This window comes from Macrobrachium nipponense, chromosome 27 (genome assembly GCF_015104395.2).
Source record: "Macrobrachium nipponense isolate FS-2020 chromosome 27, ASM1510439v2, whole genome shotgun sequence".
Taxonomy (NCBI): Eukaryota; Metazoa; Arthropoda; class Malacostraca; order Decapoda; family Palaemonidae; genus Macrobrachium; species Macrobrachium nipponense.
Window position 1 is genome coordinate 16054654 of NC_087216.1, and position 25386 is coordinate 16080039.

Sequence of the window (25386 nt, forward strand, 5' to 3'; positions counted from 1 at the left end):
TACAAATGCTTAACTTATGGACAAATAGAGTAGAAAAATTAAAAATGGTTTAAGAAATATCATGATTAGAGAAATGTACCGATAAATTGATGACATATAAGGGAGATGAAAGATATTACAGACAGAGACAAGTTATAGACAGACGAACAGAAATTTTTACTGTATACAATTTACTTATTTACACTAGTGTAGTAATGACGGCCTATTAGAACACTGTACTAACACTGTACAAACACTACTAACTGGGCATAATCACAATGAGGATAAGTTTCCCTTGTTGAGCAAAGTTATAGAATAGTAAATTTTCTATCTCTTATTTAATTATCATTTAATTCACAAGTAGTATGGAAACATCTGCTTAAGATTAAAAAATAAGTGATTTAATTAGCAATAGCCATTTAACTCTTAAAATGACTCAACATCAAAAACAGTGATTTAAAGCCCATATATAGTCAAATTCCAGGGAAAGGTAAAACCAAAGCGGGCCTCTGGACTAAAATGTGTTACAACAAGGCAGTCCCTGGTTATCGGCAGGGGTTCCATTCCAACGATGTGACAATGACACAAACTTTGAATCAATTTGTATTTTTCATAGCTAACAAACCTTCGGCCTTAACAATAGGATAATCTTCTTGCGCCAGCTGGAAACCAGTTAAAAACTATCAAAGATTGTAAAGCATGGAATCTGTGGCATCTGGCAATTCTTATCTTTACGAGGTCGCAGATTACCGAAAATCGCCATTCGGTTATTATCAGCGTCAATCAGCAGAAATTGGCATTGTTTGTTTGTATGGTGGTTTTACGTTGCATGGAACCAGTGGTTATTCAGCAACGGGACCAATGGCTTTATGTGACTTCCGAACCATGTCGAGAGTGAACTTCTATCACCAGCAATACACATCTCTCACTCCTCAATGGAATGGCCGAGGATTGAACCCACGACCACCGAGGTGGGACACAAACACCATACCAACCACGCCACTGAGGCGCTTATATTGACATTGAAAATGACCAATTTTCGTTGTTAGCTTGAGAGACATGCGCCATTAATCTGGACTGCCGATAACCAGGGACTGCCTTTTTTTTTATGGAGATGTATGATGAAGTCAGAGAAAAATTGCTAAGTTGTGGGATAAGAATGGGGTCATAAATAGTTTACAGTAGTACTTTGAGTAATGTGGTTGATTATTAAACGGTAGATATTCTAGAGTAAATATAATGGATGACGGTAGGATACAAGAAATTATTCAAGAAACAGGTAGAGTACGAAAGCTACATGGGTGTGGAATATTAGGGAATACTTGGACTGTGTGGAAGCAATGGTTGGGAATAACTGAAGGGATTGTTGAGCCAACTCTCCTTCATGGAAGTGAAGTGTGGCTGTTAAATGCAATTGAAATGAAGACAATTGAAGGTTTTGAGATGAACTGGTTGCACAGCATAAGTGGCTTGGCCATGTGGACATATAGGCTGGAGAAATGAGCGTCTAATCTTAAATGTTTGGATGGAAGGGAGGAAAGTTAAAAGGGGTTACTGTAGATATATAACATAAATTCATTCTAGACCATTAACAGTGAGAAAAAATGTGAAATCCTTTTATGTTCAGGCACAGAGAGAGAGAGAGAGAGAGAGAGAGAGAGAGAGAAGAGAGAGAGAGAGAGAGAGAGAGAGAGAGAGAGATTACTAATGCTTTATCATGTATGTATTCCTCAAACTGTGTATTACCAATGACAAAACGATAGTTGAACATTAGAAAATCACTGATGTCAGAAAGCTACTAGTTACATACGGCTTTTTTAAAGTCTACTGAGGTGAAATGTTGCTCTAAAGTGAATGTAAGCATTTCTGCATACCAGAACTTTCAACAGAAAATTTCAAGAACTGGGAATTTCCTTTTTCCACAAGTAGGGTAAATATGATTTTGACCTGAGATTTACTATTTGGTCAACTTTCATAATTTTTACTTACTAATTCAGAATATCCCATATCATCCATGGTGCCTCAAACTCTTCATCTTTTCTATCTGCACGAATTGTCAAATTTCCTATTCAATTAAGATAATACAATTTTATGTTGTACATAATCCTACCCAATATTTTTTCAAATTGTCACAATGCTAACGGGTATGATGCTCCTAACTTCAGAGCTGTCTGGAATGCTTCCCTACATACCAAATGCAAGTGGCCCTATGGTCTGACATTATATTTATCTACTATTAATTATCTAGTTTCTTCATTAGAGTTTTGTGTGTTTCTAATCCTGCTCTTTTGTTACTGGTTTTTCTATCCTTGCCTTTGTCACATACACAGATCCTATAATTTGAATATGTGCTTGAAAGTCAGTTCCATGGCCTTTTAGTTAATTCAAAAAAATTAATGTGCTTTTATGAATAACAGTTAATTATGCCTACACTGCAAATTCTCTTGAAATTATCAGAGGCACAACACTGGTCAATTTTCATAGCATTGCCCAGTTTCCCATAATATGTACTGTATAAACAAATACAGCTCTATTGCCAACTACCAAATTCATCAATACTTTGCCCTAGTATCAGAAGTCCAGTAGATCACCCTCTGAAATGGGTACACAACTTGCAACTTAAGGAAAGCACGGCACACAAAATCAACAGTTCCATTATAACGTACAACCTATGCTGTTATTTTTTATTTTATTTTCTAAAAAAATTTAAAAAATTATACACAGTGAACCTAATGACTTATTCAATAAAAAAGGCACTTAATTTCGATAACCTTACTAATTTACTAAGGCACTTAATTCAACTGCACATCATGCCGTGGCTAATACAATGAACATTCTAAGATTAAAGTGCTCTAAACATAATGAAACTGATATGGTTATTTTAAATGTTGTGCTAAAAGTTTCCCCCTTCCATGTATTGATATGTGCAAGGCTCTAATCCCTAATCTAGGGAAAGCTGTCAGATGGAATGAAAGTCCTTTGCTTGCAAGTCAGTGAAGTCTGTGGAACTTAGGCTATGCCTATAAAATGAGGAAGTAGATGGCCTGTTCCCTTGTTTTCCATCCCAACTGAGTCACTAACATCCAAATGCCATTATCTTTCCATTATTCCAACTTAAAATATCCTACCTTAGCCATTTGTCTTATGTTCCTCTTATAACAGACCTGATTAGGTTGGCATTTTTTATACGAAGATAATTTGATCAGGCCACTGAGTTGAACATCACAACTCTGGCAAGGCTGTAAAAAATTATATCCTACTTAACAAACTACAGCTATCTAAGCTAACAGGGGGCAATAATCCTTGTCTGGGATGGAGTTGTCCTCTCTGGTAGAATGCATACAGCATTTGTATGTGTGCTAGTAGAATGGGAGTTAAAAACATGTTACTAGTGTCATGCTCCTGATGAGAAGGCAGCAGCTTGAGCAGTAATGAGGGACAAACTGATAAACTAAGCATTACAGTATTTGGTAAGGAATTTCTACTCTTAAGCCTATAGTGCCCTAAAGAGGCTTTCAAAATCATCATCTCACAACTGAGACATAGTGTATTGTAATGAAATTTTATGGAATCCCTAACTTATTGGTTGTAAATAAATTATTATTATCAATATCACAAATAATGCAGGCTTAAGTACATTACATATGAAATGTAATTTCAAAGAGCAATGTAACTTCATAGGCTCATGGTTGTGCTCTAAAATCGCCTTCTACATCTTCCTAGTTTCCTTTTCCTACATCTCTTGCCCATGAATATCAGAAAACCAAAATATGCAACATGGTGAAATCTGGCAATGGGCTAATCTTCACTGCTAAAACCTTTTCCCAGTTCTTTAAAAGCAAGAGCAATAAATGGTATGATGGCCAAAATGAACCTCAATTCCCTTTACCTCTCAAGGTATCCAACAGCAAATTTCCTAAGAGGTAATTTAAATGCTTCATTAAAGACAGAAAGGAAGAAAACCCAACATAGTGGAGGTGAATGATATGAAAGATTGGTCATACTAGCTGGCCCCAAATTAATGACTTCCATGCAGTACCTACAGGTCTGCAAAGCCAAAGCTTGATATGTAATATGCTGCTAAGAGAGTTTAGGTGACACACCATCATGAAGCTCAAGAAAAAATTACCGAATTAATATCAAACAACAAACGAAAAATCAAAACCTAACCATACAACTGAAATGAGTCCAAAACAAAAATGTCCTTTAATTAATCAAAATCATGAGCAATTTTGGGAAAATGACTGAATAAATAAAACCTAACGTACACAATATGTACTTCTAACCAAAATTTGTTCTCCTTTAATTCATGAATCATTCATATCAGATATGAGGTCATTCAGTATTGAACAAACCAGTTTTAAAATGATTTCATTATAGTTTATTCCTAATGAATGATATGCCCTAATTTTACAGAACTATGACAGTAGTTAGTATGATTATGTTCTCCCTATAAACTAACAAATTGTTTTGAATGTCATTTGTAACGAATATAAGGAAAGGAAAAACACTACTCTATCTGATGTGAATACTACTACAGACTTCATCAGATTCAATATCCTGTTGATATTGCTTAAGTGACAAACTGAATGGGATTAACAGATATTATCTTCAGTTTTGCAGAATCCACTGCACTTTCTATCTTGCTGTCCAAGGACTTGTTTGGTTTGCTTAGGGTGAAATCAGTTTGGGCCTAATTTTCAAAATAAATGTACATGATAAGAACAACTGGCTGACATTCCTACTTGTTTCAGAAAAAATTCAGGATCTATAACCTCCTAATCTGTTGGTAAATAAATTTCCTGAAACACACTTAAATTATCCTAAGGAAAATATCCGGAGCCAAGAACGTGCAAATGTGACGCTAGACTCCCCAATTGCACATGCTGCTAATTACTTTTTGGGTGTCATTTAAAAGTGTGCATTCTATGGACATCCCTAACTTTGCTGAATTTTTGCTTCTTAACGTAGCCTTCTTTGAAATTTCATTAATGTAGTCCTATGTCATATAGCACTTGTTCTTTTATGTATTAATTCCCTGTCATTTATGTCAATATCTTAACCAGACTGTCATCATTAATATTTTAATTCATTAACCTTTTAGACATAGTACTTGTTTTGTGTACTAAATGAATGGAGATGCTGCAGAATAGGTGTGTTAGTTTACCAGTTAAGCCTTGGCATGTGTTCATGGCTAGTTTTGAGAGGGACTTCCATAAACCATATAGAGATTGCTATTCTCAAGTGTGATGCCAGTTTTTCCTGTCCCACCTGTTGACAATGGGACTCAAGGATATCAAAAATATATTCAGCTTTGAAATGTTTGATGCATGTTCCTAGTTTGATAGCTGTTTCTTCTTTTCATGGTTGTGAAGAATGACTCTTTTCAGATAATCATTCCTATGTCCAATGTAGCCCTTGTGCTGTTCAACCCAGCACCACTCCTCCCTCAACTAATGCTTATCCAGGTCAAAAGTGAGGAGATGTTGTCTTCACCTGATGGAGTATGCTCCAACAACAAAACTACACCAGGAGTAGACTAATGGCATACCAGTCTTTCAATCTTTCACCTCAAGTATGCTGGCAAAAGGAAGACTATGTTAGTGATATTCCATGGGTTTCTCATGAGAATTGTAAAGGAGCAGGCACATCAAGGATCATGGCCATAAGCAGTAGCACTGGTGACTATGGATATGGCAGCTTTAGTATCAGTGCAGCTAGTAAACCCAAAGTTTGCACTGGAGTATTGCGGACAATCCTGATCACAGGATATCTATGAGCCATACCTTAGCTGTAATGCCTTCCAGTATTATGAAATCCATGTTTTGGATCTAAGTGTTCAACCATGTGGACCTCTGATTTCACAAGCAGATTAGCATGGACTCCAGGACCTGTATGGGGAGTGATATAACCATATAGTCCTCAGGCAACAGAGCTCACATTTGTAGAAATGGCATTGAGGATTGCAACTAGAGAGTGAAAATACTCAGCAATAAGTATGCAACACATCTGCAGGATGACTTGAGCTACTCCATGATCAGGAGCTATGAATCTGGCTGTGTTAATGATCACAGCCATATCTAAGGACATGCACAAACTTAGCTGCCTACACAGGACTACGGCTTCTACAGCCGTAGACACTGTAACCAAATACTTTTTACTAGTTAAGGTCTTTCAATCGCATCTTCAAAGGACTAAAGACCCTAAGAGTAACTATTCAATGTTTTTATCTTCATAAAGCAAATCAATAACCACCAAACTGTGAACACTATTTTCCACTGGTTAAGGCAGATCATAATGAGACTTACAAAGCATGGATTTATCATAAAACAATCATAATTGAAGAAACTTTTTTTCCTATAAACCCTTTTTCTATAATGCAACCATCCCTCCTTCCAAGTCTGCTCTTCTAGTAGCTACAGTTCTTCATGAGACCACCCAAAGACATGATTGGCTGTCACCGCTTTTTTTTTTATAGAAAACTCAAGTGTGTCTGGGGAAATTTATCAACCACAAATGTGAAGAATTAGAGATAGTATTTGTTTAATAAGGTATTCTATTGCTAAAAGTATCACATTTTTAGTGATCATGTCAAATCTTTTTATAGTACCTGCTAAAATGAGAGAATGACAAGACCATCAGGACAATTTTCATACTATCCTTACTACATCTGCTGGTTGTCTAAACTTATGGGTAGAAATTAAATTCTTACTAAAATATATTTCTTAAGACTGAATAAATGTAAAGTGCTTTCTATTTCTTTCTCCTATTACAAATTTGATAATTTATGAAAATTGGACCCATGAAAAATGTAACCTAAAAAAAATTAAGACTCAACAAATCCAGATAATAAATATGCACATGTTCATCACTACTCTTTAAAAATCCAAGTAAAAATAAAATAACTATCATGCTGAGTTTATTTTTTCCTCTTCCTGATCAATGAATTGGTCAGTCAGATTGTTCATGATCTAACAAAAGAAATTCTTCGTCTTTCAGCAAAACATCTAAAAATAAAGGAGTCTTGAGGCCCTTCCAAGATAACACTTAAGTTTCATAAAATTCACTCTTCTTTCACAAAAATATTTACTTTTCCTAGTTCTTGACGAATTCAAAATTATACACAAAACTTCTTTGTTTTAACTTCCATAAGTATCAAAGATAAATGTGTCCCTCTTAATAATCTTGCCATCCTATTTTTTTTTTATGTCATGTAAATATTCGAAGAGAAATAAAGAGGTATATACAGTGGACCCCCCGTATTCACGTTCTCTGGATTCGCAGACTCACACATTCGGGGATTTCTCTCTGGAACATTTCCCCGCATTATTTGCAGAAAATTCGCACATTTGCGGTATTTTTCTATGAGAAATATCCAGAAATTCCTGGTTTTTTTTATCAATTTCATCATAAAATGCACTTTTTGTGATAAAACTCTTAAAAAAACAGGTATAAAAAATTTTAGAGGGTTTTTCTTGAGTTTTAACTAACAAAACAGGCTGTTTTTAGCGTTTTTATAAGGGTTCCAACTATTTGCGGTGTCTAACTATTCACGGGGGTTCTGGTATGCATCCCCCGCGAATACGGGGGGACCACTGTATTATTCCCAAATTTTATGCGATATACTGCACTGAAATTCTTGAGATATATGTGACAATTATTTTCTTTTACCTCTGGGACTAAACTTTAAAATATGACTTGCACCGTGAAGTAAGGTACAGGCATTCCCCTGCTTTCGGCAATCCAGTTTTATAGCACTTATCTACCGCCATAAAAACAGCAATTTATGGGGCAATAACGGGATGAGTTCCGGTTATCGGTGCCATAAGGGTTCTTATGGCGCCGATAACCGGCTATCAGACCCATAAATGGCTGAGTTTCAGTTAATGGCGGTTTTCGCTTATCGGAACCCCCACCGATAACGGGGGACCGTCTGTATTATTTATTTTAAAAGGTAAAAAATCCTGAAGTCAAACCATGTCATGGAACTCAATTATACAAGCTGCTGAGTTTCGTCATCAAACTCTGGTGCTTGATAACAGGAACAAACTTCCAACACCATCATAGGCTGTAGAGAATACTGTGGTAAATACAGTGGACAAATAACTTATCCATCATATAATGTGAGCAAAAATATTAATAATGGATCAATGTTAAATCTTTGGTATCTGTGTATGCTGTCATCCAACAGATGAACTTATTGACAGCTATAAGGATTCTAAGTTATGAAAAAAAGAAGCAAGAAAAGTTAAATGAATTAAATTCTTTTCGCAAGCTCATTACACTGATTATTAATCCTTTTACTTAACTCAACAGGAGGTAAACTGTAAAATACTGAATCATGCTAGAGAGCAATTCCAATTCAAGAAACTATGACTATTTTCAAAACCAAAATAACACAAAGCCCAAGCCATACACCAAATATTTCAAAAGCCAAAAAATATCTTTCATACTAAACCAGTAAAATCACAAAGCAAAGAACTTCACTTCAGAAGAGAACAAATGATGAAATACTGTGCAACCACATTCACAAATAATGCAATGCAATCATTTTTAATATATTTAAAAAAGCTTTACTGCAAGAAAAGTTCTTTACATTTACTAGCCATATTACACATTAATTTTATGAGATCATAGCTTCAGTCCCTAAAAAGAAAGGGCCACTATCATTTACCTCTCCTGTAAGTATGAGCAAAAACAAGGAAGAAAATTACCACAATGTGCATTACAAAATCAGTAAAGAATAAACATGGCAATTACTCTCGTCTTGAGTTAATAAAGACCCACTTTATTAACAAACATACAATAAAAAGAACTACAAAGCCATACACGCGAGAAAAATAAGATCGGTGATGTGCAACACTAGCAATTTATAGATGGGAAACAGCCTTCCAAAGAAATATCTTGGCCTCATCCAAAAAAGAACAACAGTAACTCAAATTTTTTCATGTGATGCCGACTACAACTACTTTAACGACTACAAAAAAACTTCATTACAATTCACACGAGGCCCTTTTAAAGTCACTATGTGTAAGTAAAATCTTCATATGGACAAGAGAGAAAGTTGTGCAATGATTGAGGGGTAGAATTCCAATGAAATCCATTGAAGATGATCACCACACTTAACTAGAACTCTTATACCTATTCCATCATAATATTAGCTGCTGAATTCAAGTGTGTAAAAGGCTAAATAGAAGATAACTTGTGACTGGACATCCAAACATAACAACCTTTGCTTGAAAAACTGCATTTATCAGTGCTGGCACATTGCGCACCATCCCGATTTACATTGTGAAAATAAAGGAGCCGTCTACAAGATGGGTACCTCAAATGATACCAGAGTATAACCTGACCTTATCAAAACAGGAAGATATGGGTTCACCACTTAAAAACCTCAAAATTGCTTAACTGTTGATTCATGACCTGCTCACGCAACACAGAATCATCAGACTTTTACCCATTTTCCTAAACTCAAACCTCACCAGTGTAGTTACCAAATTTGGGGCAGTAATGAAATTTTCAATGCTGAGGAGGATTTGGAAGACTACGACCCAATCTCCTCCCCCATGGGATGGCAATGTTGGAACATTGTGAATGAAGTTACAGAGGAGTATACTGTAAAATAATTCAAGGAGCCTTTTGCTCCTGTTCTGATAAACCTTTGTATCTGTGCATTAGAGTTTTCAATTAATACCATGGTTATTACAAATGTACTCTAAGCAGATAACCATTTTGAGTATTGGCATTAATTCTAAAACAACTGTATATATTCTTTCTCCCTCCATATCAGCCCAGACATGTAGAAAAATACAAACTCAAGGGGAAGGAATCTTGATCACTAAATATCTCTGTGATGTTTCTTATCTCAAGAAGAATTCCTCTCAGATTGCATCAAACAAGTTGTGATATGGAGAACCTACATTTTGTATAAATTACTAGCATCCCTGATTCACAATCTAAGACTTACTAGCATCCTTAACTAACTTACTGGCATCACTCTGCCAAAAGCAACTGTTATCATCTTATTTAAGGTAGAAATGCCCATTAAAAAACTGAGAAAGATGAGAGCTAGAACATATATACAAAGGAACTTGTATGCTGAATGTCCATGATGCTTCCTATTGAATGGAAAAATTCCATAAAATTGCACCAAACCATTTGGGAGATAACTTAAAGTTACACACACACGAATGAAAGTGCTGGAGTCCTACACACAAATATAACAATGTCAGCAATGCTTTGCTAAAATTCCCTATTATTTTCATTTTTTAAACAAGAATCCCATGAATCAATCCTCAACAGGAAGGACATGAAGGAAATGAAATGAACCTGGTTAATGGATCCTTAATTCAAGAGACTTTGGACTGGCAAATCAAGTTTACCAGATCAAATTTCATAAATACTGTATGCACAGAAATGCCAAAGTTTTCTATAAAGATTAAAGATATCTCTACAGTGCAAGAAATATGACTCATGAGAAGAGATTGTAAATCTTACAACAAAACAAAGAAGTGGGCACTCATAAAAATCCACTCCAAATAAAGTGCTCAAGCATTACAAAAAACAACAACTAACACATGACTACAAATTCCAAAAGAAAGGAAATCACTGAGCAATCATCTTTGAGTATGAACAAGGAATTGCCCTTTGAAAACCAGCTTCATCTAACAATAAATAGCCTCCTGAAACTGTAAATATTATGAGAAGTCGAAAATCAAAGGGTAATCTCGCATGAAAATATAGTGCCTCAAAATGAGAATCAATGTTCTACAATATGTTTTATCTTAATTATTTAATAGTGTTGTCTAACTTACACTTCATCCAGAGTGAATCACAATTTTAAGCACTTAAGTGTCTAAGCTCTTCACTTTTAAGGATAAGAAACAAGTACTTTCTGTTTTTCTGTTCCTATCCCAAATTTGAAAACAAGATACTTTACAATACAGAAACATAAAAATAGCAAAATCACATGATCTTAACTTAATGAAAACATTCTTTCCCAGACTAACCTTCCAGAAGGCTAACAACACCATTAATTACAAAACTAATATAAAGAATTAGAATAAACATTCTGGACAGATAACTATACTTATACACGATGTGAGGATAAATAAAACTGACATTGTAATATGCTAAATGCAAAAATGAGTGCAAGACATTAAGCCTGACTCCTTTTATGACAATGATGTAACACACCTACCAAATACAAATTCAGCGATAATCTAACATAATCACTTAAAATAACATTATATCTGACAACCCTACCTAATCCTAACCTTGAAACTGGTGTCCATCTCTTCGTGAAGTATGAAACTTTAGCAAAGGTGTCTGAATGACACACAAATTACTATTCAAACACCAACATATGTCTTTGTGCACAGCATCTAACAATTATAGAAGTTTCCTACTATAACAACTTCAATACAAATTTGTTCAGTACATCAGTGATCAAGTGCTGCCTATCCATCCTACGGTAGAACTAGCCAGAGCTAACATATGGTTGCACAAATATAAGATAAACACAATGAGTGCCTTGCACACGGATATAAGTGACACTCAGCCTTGAGAACCTGGATTACCACATTTTAATTTGAAAACTTAACTTCACCAGATACAACCAAAGGTAGCATTAAGTAGTAAGCCTTTAAGCAAATTTTAAAGTCAATAAAAATGAGAAATTTTTAATTAATTTGTATTTTTCATAGCTAACAAACCTGAGGTTTTAACAGTATGATAAATCTTCTGGCACCAGAAGATTTATCCTACTGTTAAGACCTCGGGTTTGTTAGCGATGAAAAAATTACAAATTTTTTAACCAATTTGTATTTTTCATAGCTAACAAACCTGAGGTCTAAACAATAGGATAATCTTCTTGCACCAGCTGGAAACCAGTTAAAACCAATCAAAGATTGTAAAGCAAGTAATTAAAAATTTGTCATCGGCATTACTGAACAAAATGAAACCCAAAAGAGATTGACATTAAAAGAGCAAACGTTTTATTATTACATCATTAAGTAGATTAATGGTTGGTAAGATAAATAGTAACAGATCCTCATATTTTAGCCTTGCATCAAAACACTGAAAAAGGCTTTGAAATTTGCTTTATTTACCTTTAGTGTCAGGTCATGTTACTGTGATTTGCCACAAGTGAGCAATATGAATGTTAAGTGTAACATTCATTTGAAAGATTCTGATTCACTGTTTAATTTAACTATTTAGTTAGCATTATTCTAAGAATATTAACTTTATGTGTACACACTTCATAGTTTGATTAATGAAAATCACGAGTTAAATTTAATAATGGTTAAAATTATAAAACAATAAAATCTCTAAAAACTAGAAAGTTGGTTTATTAATAAAATGATCATGTAATCTTCTCTGATATAAAGTCTTTTTATATTAAAATAGAAATAATACTAAGAATAAAATGCTTGTCAATATGTATTTTTGAGCTTAAAAATCATCTGGCCAGCAGTTGTTGGCTACCCTATAACCTACTCACTTTGGAATGGTCAAAGTACTGACAGTGCACGATATAAGACTATATGCCTATCATTAAGTATAAAAAATTCTGGATGCCTTCACCCTACAAAACTTCATCATACATATCAATTACTTGTGTATACAGTGTAAGTAACTAATTAAAACTTTAGAATGTTTTCTTACAGTAAATGTCGAAAGATAACAGGTCCTAGGCACCAACTTGGGCAAAATATGTATAACACATTTACTGATGAGGAGAATTTAAAGTTTTAAGTAGACAATAATTTTTTCACTTGACAGCAATTCTGTGAAGCCCTTAAATAACTTTCATCATCAACAGAGACTGAAGAACAAAAAGATATTTTTATGTTACACAATCAACTGTGGCACTTTACATCCCAGCTTAATATTAATTAGCTGGAACAGAAACATTTTCAATGCAAACTATTAGATGAAAACTGTTTTAGCATGAATGATTTAATTTGTGAAACCAAATTTTATAGTGATAACGAAGCTTCCTGTACTACAAAAATGACACATTATTACTGAAAATAATGTACCCTATGTTCATGACAACTTGCAGATTTCCACAGCCTTGATATGTGACAACTAACAAGTGTGTACCAGTCACAAAATTCCCTGACATCACTTCACATGGAATGACATTTAAAAGTGCAGAGCTATGGCAGAGTACTTTAGGAATATGAAAAACAACAAACTTTGAATGAAATGGAATACTGTAATGCAAATAATGCAGAATAAAAAACAAAATAAGGCTTAAGACCCTGAAAAATCTGACTAATCTTTACTTTCCGTCATTGCCATCGTAAACAATTTTCAAAGGAATGTGAGTGACTAACATTCACAATATTTTTGAGCTTTGAGTCACTGAACTATCAAATAATATGCAAATATAAATTTTCAAAGGGAATTCAAATTCTCATATTATGGTATATATTATAAAATAAAATTGTATGCACTTTGTGTATATATTATAATTAACAAATGCAGAGTACAACAACAGAAGACTGATAATATAATTCTCTTATTTCAAAAACTACTTTAGACGTCAAACAAAACAACAGTAATGTTCTTAAATAAATAACCAAATACTAAAAGCTATGAATTTGACTACTACCGGAGTAATTTCACCAACATTTCCTAAGTCATACCAACAAAAATGGATGTGCACTCATAGCATTCTGCTCTGAAGAAGTATGACTAGAGAAAGCTACTTCCAACCATGAAGCAATCATATCATCCAACAAACAACCCTAGCTCAAGAAAAAAAAAAAAAAAAAAAAGACCCACAGCTACTGTATAAAGAATTTACACCTCAGCAACCTTGATCCTTTATGTGATGACTGCATGACCCATAGGTACGTACTTCTATCTATTATAATCCTAATAACTTGCTCTCCATACTCTGGTTCAATAAATAATAAGAACTCAACAAATGAACATTCTAACACCTCCATTTCTCTTAAAACCAATTTGTAATTCACCCATTTCTCTTGAAACCAATGTGTCAATCATTTTCTCAAGATATATGTCTGTATGATCAATGAAATCCATTTCATGACTTTTAATCATTTACTGATATGACAAGTGGTAAAAAAAAATTTGGGAAGAAACATCTGTGTAGTCTAAGATGCAATGGTGGTTGGTAAACGGCTTCAGAGGCTTGTGATTTGAGTGAGTATGTAACTGAGTATGTAAAAATACCTTATGCACTTTGAGACAACAAGTCTGCTACATTTAGTATCAGGGACAATCTATGAGATCTGAGAAAACTGAGCAGCCATAACTTGTTGCTGAGTTTCCTATATCACTAGCAATTGAAAACCGTATAAATAATATACCACCCAAATCACAAATCACGTAACTTGTGATGTTCAGTGAAATGAAACTAAAAGTGAGGGAGACAGATACCTTTCCTGGTATGTTCAGTTTGATTGATGCAATTTAAAAGTAAGCTAAACATATGCCCTTTGCTTTGAATGACGGTCAACAATAGACAACCTTGACGTTTCTTAAGGAAATTTAAAACTCAGAGATGTAAAAGGGTGGATCACAGACCACCACTTCAAATTAAAACTATGCAAGCATATCTTTAGCCTGTTGGCCAGCATAAGCAGTGAATAGTGCTACACTGTAAAAATGTGTAATGGACTTTACTTTAGCATACTATGAAAAATTTACTATGATTATGAAAAATTTACTATGATTAAAGTCAATCTCACGGATGGGGCCTACTACTGTAATTCCCTTTCAATCATGGCATACGTTGTAGACTAGACTTACTAGTACTGTATTACTGAAGACAGTGTGTTATGATCTAGTGATAAACAATCTCTCTATATGGCCTCGCACATGGGAAAGAGACTAAAAATGAACACAGAAGAATACATCATAAAGCTCTTTGAATAAAAAATAATTCTTTAAGCTAATCCTTAAGTATTTATGTGATAAGTTCAGTTAGAAACACTACTACAACAGGCTTCTCAATTATCTACAAAAATATAATTACTGAGGTGAATAAAATAAGAAGGGTTAAAATCAACAAATAAAATAAATGTAACAAATAAAATAAATGTCTGAAAGTCAGTGCAACAAAATTTACGACAATGAAATAAAAGTGAACTAAAGATCATCAATTTCCAAATGTGTCCTTCACTTAAAGGAAATATACCGAGAGCAATAAATGAACTGGGAAAGTCAAAAGAGTCAATATTAAATGAGTGGAATTACTCAAAATTCTCAAATGTGACTTTTATGACAATTTCAAGATTAAATGTTTCACGGTCTCACCCTTGACAGGCTTTCTGCAGATAACACCAACAGTACAAGTGTTGTTTCAACATACCTTACATTTCAATAATGAATAAACGAGTACAGCCCCATTGGACATTTTGATACAACTTATACTGAAAATATTTGTAAACTGCTTGACTAACAGTTTGAAAACATGATAGCATAAAACACACTGAAATGTTTTAAGGGGGTAAATGCAAAGAAATATTAAAGACAGACCTTAAGAAAGTAAGAATCGAAGGGCTTTTGAATACTATTCACTCTGGGTGGGTGGGGACAAATTTTGACATATCAAATACAAATGACTGACAGTATTTACTCTGGGTGAGTGGGTGGGGGCAGATTTTGACTTATAAAATACAAATGACTGACAATCACAAAAACTGTTCTCACAGAATTAGTCTTAAGAGCTACTGCACTGCACAGAGTATATGTATACATGATAATATGTACCAGTAAGGATATCTGTGTAATGTAGAAAAACTTGAAGAGTAATTTGAAATAAAACCAGGGAAATGTTGGTTATTGGACACCTAACTAAAAAGTCTGTACCTCCACTTTCTGTATGAATTTCTGTTAACTAAATCTTAAACTAAATTAAACATATAAGAATGCAGATGACAAATTCAAGTCTTTGTTGTAAATAGGATACTGGAGGAAATACTCGACCATAAATTTCTACTATCAAAATTTCTTACAATGAGGGATAAGGGAATGACCACCATACACTATAAGCCCACGCACTATATTAAGACTAGAAGACAAGTCAAAATTTCTTTTGACTGAAGCTATAGACTGATGTCAAAAAACAATATCACAATTTCTTTTTGAAATATCAAAAGAAAATTTATGCACAATACACGACAGACAAACAATTACCAGCAGCATGATAAATCAATTGTAAATTATACTGGTTAAATATATGAAAAAAAAAAAAAAACTCTGAAGCCTCTAGTGTTTTTAATACTGATAAATCCTAAAAAAATAATATACTAGAAAAATGCAAATAATCTTTTATAAAATAAAAGGAAATCACAGGGGTAAAGAAAATGTTTTTTTTTCTTAATTAAATCAGACACCAGAGACAAATGTCATTAATCACATCAGAGCAGTCATAGTTCTGATAAACGACTGACTTATGACATTCTATTTCTTTCATCAGTGAGTTTGATTAACTACACTAATGATGGCAAATGCTCTCTGTTTTCATCTCATTTTTTTTTCTTACAAAACAGCTACTGAGAAATTTAATCCAATTTCACATCTTTATCACAATTCTGCAGTCTGGTATAATTTCATAGTTAGTCTTGGTTGCTTTTCAGTTGCCCATCAATCTACCTAAGTTCCCCTAATCTTTTCTTTGCTTGCGACATTTGGCTACAAAATTTTTAGCACACTTAAGCACACTGGCAAAATAAGGTATGAATTAAATTCTAATCCAACCTCTTTACTTTTTTAAATATAAAGAAATGATACCAGGGTAATACATACTTGCCTAAAACTTCACTTTGCATTCACCACAATCCTTCGGTGATTAAATTTTGAATTAATTTTGATACTGTTTTTTTCCTTTTCAATTGACTTCCAGAGCCCAAATACAGAGGCTGATCAGTTTCAGAGGTAACATTATTGAAATGCTACTCTATATGACCACATGTTGACACACCAACTTACTATACTTATGAGTATTCTCATTAGGTTGGACCTGAAATTCGTTCTTAATATGTAATATTAATCTTCAGCTATCTCACTAAAGATATTTCTTAAAGAATAACTTTTCTGCTGAAATCTGTGACTAGTTACCAAGCTTGGCTCTCCCAACCAACAATATGCAGTCAAGGTATACTGTCCTTCTACCAGGCTGGCACAATGTATATTTACTCTAGTGGTATGCCATATCGTAAGTCAAAACAAAAACTACTTAGATGGGAATATTTATAATTCTGGCTACTGACTCATGTCATTGCCAAAGTTGAAGCTAAACAAATATAACTACCTGTACCACTTTTCCCCTAGCACTGGTTTTAGAATTAGTTTACTCTTTCACTTGAAATATCAGTTCCCTCTGAGACAGTATTTCATCTGCCACAGGAAATTTCCATGAGACCAAGCATGTAGTATAACTATGTGCAGTAAAAATAAGAAAAAAATAATAAAAGCCTATTAGGGAGGTGCTTCTGTTAATGCCTCTAAATACTGGAAACTTTCTCAAGTTGGGAAATGAACAGGTTCAGTTCAATAATGAGAATAATGACACTGCACCAAATCATATAAAGCATTGAAACATGCCTTCACTTGTATTAAACCAGAACTTCCCACACAGTTCAAGCTACAGACTTTTGTCATACTATTAAATCTGGAAATACTCTTAGAGCCCACAGCAATTCTAAGCTTGTATATGGAAGAGGTTTAACATACTGCAGAATCATTTCATGTAAACTTTCATATACCATTATTTTAGTAAGTTGGGTAGTAATGTACTGCCATGCTTCAAAGAATACCCAACAATTTAAAGGATAACTACATGGAACATAAGAATTGGACTGTTATAATAAAAATTATTCTCAACTAGAATGTAGTCATGTGAAAATAAAGACAGAACACTAAGTCCATGTCACATAGGTGAGACAGTTGCTAATGTGTATCACGACTACTGTTATAAAGTCTATGTCTAAATATTATGCTTGGTGTATGGTAGCATTAAGCATCTTTACCTCCACCTGAAGCAGGGTCAGTTGGCGATGCTACCAAATTCTCAGTACTATTCATCTGCATGTTTGTCCCTGGTTTCATGGAATTTTTCTGTCGACGGGAACCTGGAGAAGATCAATAGTACTTTGTTAGAATAAAAGCTTCTGTACTGAAAAAATATCTTATATATATCTTAACCCTGATAACAGAAAACAAAATTCCTATTACAGACCTTTTTTAACTGGATTTTCGGATAATACAGACAGATATACTGAAGTGCCAAATGATAATGTTTTATTGTGAAAACCTGACTTTAACATTTTACTAAGCAGAACATTGTTAAGTGAAAAGTTAAAAGATTTAATAAAAATAAAATAAGTATTTTTTCTCTTTCCAATCTACTGTACAATACTAAAACACTTTTTACTCAACAAAATGACAAGATAACATACACAGATACTAAATATGAAACTGAATAAAATTATTTAAAACTAATTTTTTAAAATTTTTTCTTACAATTTAAATGCACTTAAGATCTTTGATTCCAGTAACCACTGCACACAACCCTCTCCATTTACCACAATAATAGTTACTTTATTTGATAAAACTGTATACTTTAAGCATACTTGATGTTTTTCAACTTTGTCAATGTCTGAAATGCTCCTCTTTTAGGAAATGTGTTATGAATAGACTTTATTTACACTTTTATTAATATTTTTTTATTTTAATATTTTGTATATTTATTAGCTTGCCCTGAGCAGTCTTACAAAAATAAATTCAGTTAATCCAGACATCAGGAAATCTGGAGAAGATTAGTGAGATTTTACTGTATAAGCACAACAATTGATTGAAATGATTGATTAATCCAATTGACCTTATTGTGGATGAAAGCCAATCAACACTATGATGTGGTCATAGGAGCAAAGGTTTATCAGAGAACCGTGTGCACAGCTTAGGATGTTGGCAAGGCCAGTTACAGATAAAGAATGAGGCTGCTACATTTTGTGGAACATCCTGGGGTGAGATTTGCTATGAAGCAGCAGAAGCCAACAAGTTTAAGCAAGGAAGTTGAAATCATACACTTAGGTGTTATCAAATCTGTATCCATTACTGATATACATAATATATATTTTTACTGACTAACTTTTTATGTGCCCTCTGTAAGCTGACCAAATCCAAATAATGGTGTCCATTAATATGAGGCATTCGTGCAAAATGAACCTATGCAAATCGTACCCCTAATAATATTTGCAAATCTCCTCATTCCCTTCTAAAAAGCTAAGCTAAATATACCAAATTTGTAACTATAATTTGTATTTTTCATAACTAACAAACCTGAGGTCTTAACATTAGGATTTACTAGCTCCAAGCTGGAAACCGGTAGAATTAAAATTACACTTGTGAGATCCAGGGACTATTGGCATTTATACCAGGTCACGGGGCATGTATACCCAGAATGCCATCGGCGTCCTGTGACCCATCAGTTATATTTCTAACCCAGTTTAGACTGCTAGAGGGGTGGTTAGAGATGGGCCTTTACCTGTTAAGACCTCAGGTTTGTTAGTTATGAAAAATACAAATTAGTTACAAATTTGGTATTTGTTCATATACGGAACAAACCTTCGGTCTTAACATTAGGATAGACTTACTTATTGGAGGGAGGTAAGTCTCTACAACTGACTGGGAGTTTGCCACCTTATCCATTTCCGAATACATTAGGGAAATTCTAAGAGAATGGACAATGAACCTAAAACCAAAGATATAAGCGAATCTATTGGTTTCCCTCACTGGGTGTTGATACCATTCTATGGTTTACTCTTGTCCCTTGTAACTGGATCCACCCTCACCCCTCTCTTCCCTATTATCTAGAGGGGTGTGTTGCTACTGAAAAGTATACCACAACCTAAGATAGCTTCACAGTATGGCTGACCACCACACCTGCATCTAGTCCGTTCTAGCATATGACGGTACCCTCCTTCATATTGCCTGTAGTTAAAGGAGTAGGAAGAAAGTAGTAAAGAAAAAAGACCAGTCATCCCATTCATTCTACTTTCATACCTTCATCTTAGACTAGACGCAAACTGACCCGCTAGGGGTACTGGATGAGCTATATCACTTGTTGGGCCGCCACCACTGGACCCAAGGAAAAAGTGTCCAAGGATCTATGGGCAACGTCTTTCAAATAAAATGCCAAAGAAGCACTCAAGCCCCTGATGTCATGAGCTCTAGCTCCCACCTAGCTATTTGACCCCCTGTCTTCTGTCATGTAAACATTTCTGATCGTCTCCCTTAGCCAAAACGATATTGTATTCCTGGACACTTCCTTCTTGTTCCGTCCTGTACTTACGAACAACCTCCGGCACCCCTTTCATATGCTTTTCTGTTCTGAGATATATCAGAAAGTCTGTTAACTGCTGAATAGTGGTACCGAGTGGAGACAAGTTCCCTCTACAACACCAATCACAGTATGCTGAACACTTTCCTTGGTATACTGTCGCAGATGATTTTCTGATATTTCCTGCCATCTGAGTTGCTGCTTTCTGCGAAAACCCTCTCGCTCGGAGGAGATACTTGACAGTTTCCACCCATGAAGCGATAGGGACTTCACTGACTGGTGGTACCTCTCCATGTGCGGCTGACACAGTAGGTTGCTCCATGGGGATAACTCTCTCGGCACGTCTATTAGGAGTTCAATTAGGTCTGGAAACCACTTTGCCTTCGGCCATAACGGACCTACCAGGGTCATCTTGAGGTTCTGAGACCACATTACCCTGTTCAGAACCTGACGGATTAGACAAAATGGAGGAAATCCGTACACGTCCAGATTGTCCCAAGGGTGTTGTAGCGCATCTTCTGCTACTGCCTCTGTGTCTGGGACTACCCCCACTGGTGTGGCCGAGTGATGAGAGGCACCCATCCTATCTTCTTGAGCCTCTCCCTCTTCCCCTACTCCCCCTTCCTCTGTTGTTTCTATTGTGAAAGGGCCGACGAGTTAGCCTCTTTGGGGAAGAGGGTCTTGTGGCTCTATTAGGGATGTTAAGTCTCACTGTCTTCTTCCGAGATATTTGCTGTTGCCTCACCTCCAAAGAAGTAGCTTGACTGTTAGACGTTTTCCTAACTGCCTGCTGCACCAACCTATCGTTAGTGTCCATCCTTCTATCTATCGCCTCTTCCAGTATGACCTCTGGCAACAGCAGTTGCGACTCCAAGATATCCCCATTCCTCATCGCTAACAGGGAATCCAAATCCAGTGCGGCTTAGTCTAGCCAACGCTGCATCTCTCCTCATTAGCAGGATATTTGCCCAAACATTGGCACTTAAGTTTGTTAGGTACGCAGCCGCTTTGGAACCTGATTGTAGCAATCTAATAAACAAAGATTCATCCACTACCTTTCTTGTCACTTCTCAGGATGCAATCTTCGCCACTGCTGTTGACCAAAGATCTAACCAAGAAGCAGTCTGAAAGACAGAAGAAGCTGTTGCTTCTAACGTAGCAGCCTCTTGGTACGTCATCGAAGGGCACTCCATTTTAACCTGATCCAAGGTTAATCCAGGCCTTAATCTTACAACATTAGGGTTCACTTGTCTAGACAGCAAAGGGACCTTCGGTGTCATATAATATTTCCTTTGCTTCATCATTGGAGGAGGAATAAATTTAAATGATCTATTAGATCTTAAGGAATTATCCCTTCCTGCAATCTTTGCATTTACTTGTTGTACGACAGAATCCGCTTGACTCGAACAAGGAAATTCATACGACACCTTGGTATCCCTTTTTAATCCAAAGACCATGTCGATTTCCGGAGGAAGCATACTGGCAGGTGTTTCTGTCTTCTCCGAAAGGTTATTGAATTGATGAATCAAATCAATCACCTCTGCATATGAGGCCAGAAACTCTTGGTTTTCTCCTTCCTCCGGCTCTAACGTACTGTTCTCCGTCACAGGGGATGTTGTCTCACCCCTATCTTCTGACAAACGGCCAGGAATTCCACGGCCGCGGTCTCTTTGATCTTTGATGGCCGCCGTTGGCTCGATCCCGAATAGTCAGAAGGGGAACGAGAATGCCTCACTCTTTCTCTGCTCACGGATCCAGAGCGAGAATCCACTGCCTTCCACGAACGTATCTGACGAGGTTGCCATCTCCCTATTTTTCGTACTTTTAATAGGAGCCTTATCATCCTTTGTGCGTATTTTGAATGGCCTTACGGGCAAAACTGGAACCTGCATTCTATCCTCTGCTGCACCCTTCGCCGCCAACGTCGATTTTACCAGCGGTATCGTAGTCTTTGTAATCTGAACTGGCAACTCCGTGTTGGCCGCTAGTCCGTCGGCCGTCGCCTCTCTCGCTTGTTCGGACTCTTGCAAACGGCTTCGTCTGCTAGCTTTGTGCTTACCAGCCACTGACTTCCCGACCTTCCTGCTGACTGGGATACGACAGTCCTGGTCTGAAGATGAAGAAGAATTCACTCTTCTCCTCTTAGTCCGAGGATCAGTCGCAAAATCCTGAATCCTCCAACGCTTGACTGGCGCTCACCGTGACGTCATCGGACTTAGCGATGACGCCGAACTAGAGGAAGACGACGAAGAAGGCGAATCACACCTTTTCTTTTTGTCTCTCTTATTCATTCTCTTCTCTATATCCTGTAATTTCTGCATTACAGTTTGTATTGCCGAGTCAGAAAGAGTATTTGAGTCTGGGTGCAGCGAAATAGGCCGAGAAGCAGTCTGTGACGTCATCGTGCCTGCCATATCGGTATGTGACGTATGTTGTGACGTCACCAATCTTGTAGGGCGAGACTGTGCGGCTTCTGCTGGCAACCGCACGTTTGCTGCCAAACTACCTCCCACATTCTGCATCGCTGTAAACATCGAATTTGATGGCGTAGCCACGGCATTATTTCCCATAAATTGCAAGCCAGGGGGATGAGGAACATCCAGCGCTGCCAGACCCTGCTGGAACTGTGACGCCATATAATGCGCAAGCAAACCATCCAAGGTTGGTACGCCTGGTAGGCCTAGCGCTGACCACGTACCATCCAACCTATGCGCTTCGGGAGCCGGCGTCTGGAACAAAGATGGCGATGCACCACCTCTACCTGCTGGGAACAAAGGAGCGTGCATATATGCATAAAATTACCCAAAACCCCTCCTGACGTTTCCAATAATGAATCGCTAGGAGAAACCGAAGGGGTATGGGACAAATCAAAAGCAGGTGGAGAAACATATGGAGCAGTGTGGTTTATTGTCGATACAAAAGAAGCCGGTAAGGTTTGTGTGATGGTAATTGCTTCATAGCAAAGGAAGTTAAAGGAAAGGAGAACGCATTTTCGAGAAGTTCGGCAGTGAGGCTTTCGCGCCCGTGTTGGAGGCGCCTATCTTCGTGGTTGTTCTGGAATCGTCGGGCGTGTTGTGGAGCGCAAAAACGCGCCAATGTTACGTGAGAAACGCAGCAATTTTCTGATGCAATACCTCGTCTAGATTCATCTAAGAATGTCTAGAAACCTCGGGAGTCTGTGACGCTTGCCGTAGGCTCCGCCCCCAGGATGCCGTATAAATACGACGGAGGAAGTAGCAGCGGGAAGAAGGAGATATAGGGAGTGATCGTAAGAGGAAGAGATCGTAAAAGAGAGGGATCACCAGTTAGTAAGAGCCACAGATCAGATTATCAGTGAGAGATCAGCAGCAGTGATCGTCAGAGAGAGACTAGAAACGAAGGAACCGACGAAGTATCAATCAAAAGAAGAGTTGTTCGAGAGTTGGTTGGATATTGGTCTAGTCGTCTTCCGGTGTGGACGGCCGAGTTGTCTTTACGTTGAGCAGACTTCGGAGAAGAAAAGGGGAGAGTTCCTGCCTTACGAATAGACTAGTTTCTGCAATACGGAGTCAAGAGGACGTCTGCAATTGCCGCTCTACATTTATGAAGCCAGCGCGTTGAATCGCCAAATCGAGCAGCAAGTATTTGAATTACCTCACTGTTTCCCCCATTTCTTGCAGTGTAAGATATATCTTTTTATGTAAATAGGAGATACCATTCTGCATTTACCTTTGTTAGTAAGCTTGTAAATAAACCTTTGTTGTGTTAGTGTTTCTTTCTATATTCGTATCCCCAGTTTCAACTGTTTGTGTTGATAATTTTTTTTTTTTTTTACTATTTCATATTGAACCTGAAGCGGACCTCCCTCAGAGTCTGTAACATTTGTGTCGACCTTTAACCAGGATATTTCAACACCGTAACATTGTCTCTGAGATATCTAAGAGTCCGTAACATTGTTGGCGACCTTGCCTAGGCTATCAACACTTTAACAGTTTGAAACAGGGAGAATATAGAAAGAATCAGAATGAGTGAGATGGTGAAAGAGTTTATTGAGTTAGGCAAGCTACTAGGTCTAGAGGGGGATGATCTCCGTGAGTATGTTGAAAGGAAAGAAAGAGAAAAGTATGAGAGAGATGAAAGAGCAGCTGAGAGAGAAGTGAGGAAAATGCAGAGAGAGAGAGAAGTGTTGGTAATGCAGCAGGAAGTGAGAGAGAAAGAACGTATGCATGAGTTGGAAATTGCTCGGTTAAGGGAAAGTACTCGTAACGGTAACAGTCGGACAGGCGAAAACGAAAACGGAGCTGGTAGGTTAGGTATCAGTTCAGTGTTAAAATTAGTACCAAAGTTCGATGAGGAAGATGTTACGACATATTTCATGCGTTTTGAGAAGTTAATGGAAGGAGTAGGTTCTCCTAAAGAAACGTGGACTTTATATTTGCAGTCAGTTTTGAGTGGTAGGGCACTTACTGTGTATAGTTGCATGTCTAAGGAGGAATGTGATAATTACGATATCGTGAAAGAAACTGTTCTCAGCGCATATAAGTTAGTACCGGAGGTGTACCGTAAGAAATTTAGAAATTTGAGAAAGGATGAAAATATTACATATGTAGAATACGGTGAGAAGTTAGAAAGGCTGTTTTTTGATTGGTTAACTTCTGCTAAGGTTGAGGATTTTGATATTTTTGAAGAACTTAGTGTTGTTAGAAAACTTCAAAGATAACGTATCCCCTGAGATTAAACTTTATATAGAGGATAGGCGAGAAGTATCTTTTGCAGGAGCAACTAGGCTAGCTGACGAATATAGTCTAACTCATAATTTGAGTGTTAGTAAGAAACGAAATGATCCTTCGTCTGGAAGAGTACAAAGCAGTAAAGGTTTCAGTCGTAGTAATAGCAATTCGAGTAGAAGTGACTATTCCTATTATACATGCGGAAAACCTGGTCATACCTCTCAGGTTTGTAAGAGTAAGATGGCTCAGAATTAACTTGTTTCCGATGTAATGGGAAAGGGCATTTAGCGAGAAATTGTGCAGCAGAAAGGAAGGACAGTAAGAAACCAGTATCGCTAGTTAACCTTTCGTCAAGTAGGGATGATGTGATGAGAG

At 36.5% G+C, this 25386-nt stretch overlaps 1 protein-coding gene across 3 annotated transcripts in view; it reads right to left on the minus strand.

Annotated features, from left to right (window-relative positions):
• The window catches only part of LOC135200861 (uncharacterized), a 167942-nt gene that overhangs the window by 31890 nt on the left and 110666 nt on the right, over positions 1-25386 (minus strand). For all 3 annotated transcript variants that reach the window (XM_064229569.1, XM_064229568.1, XM_064229567.1), the window contains one exon: positions 17991-18092. In XM_064229569.1, the coding sequence (XP_064085639.1) occupies positions 17991-18092 (102 nt within the window). The remainder of the gene's footprint in view (positions 1-17990; positions 18093-25386) is intronic.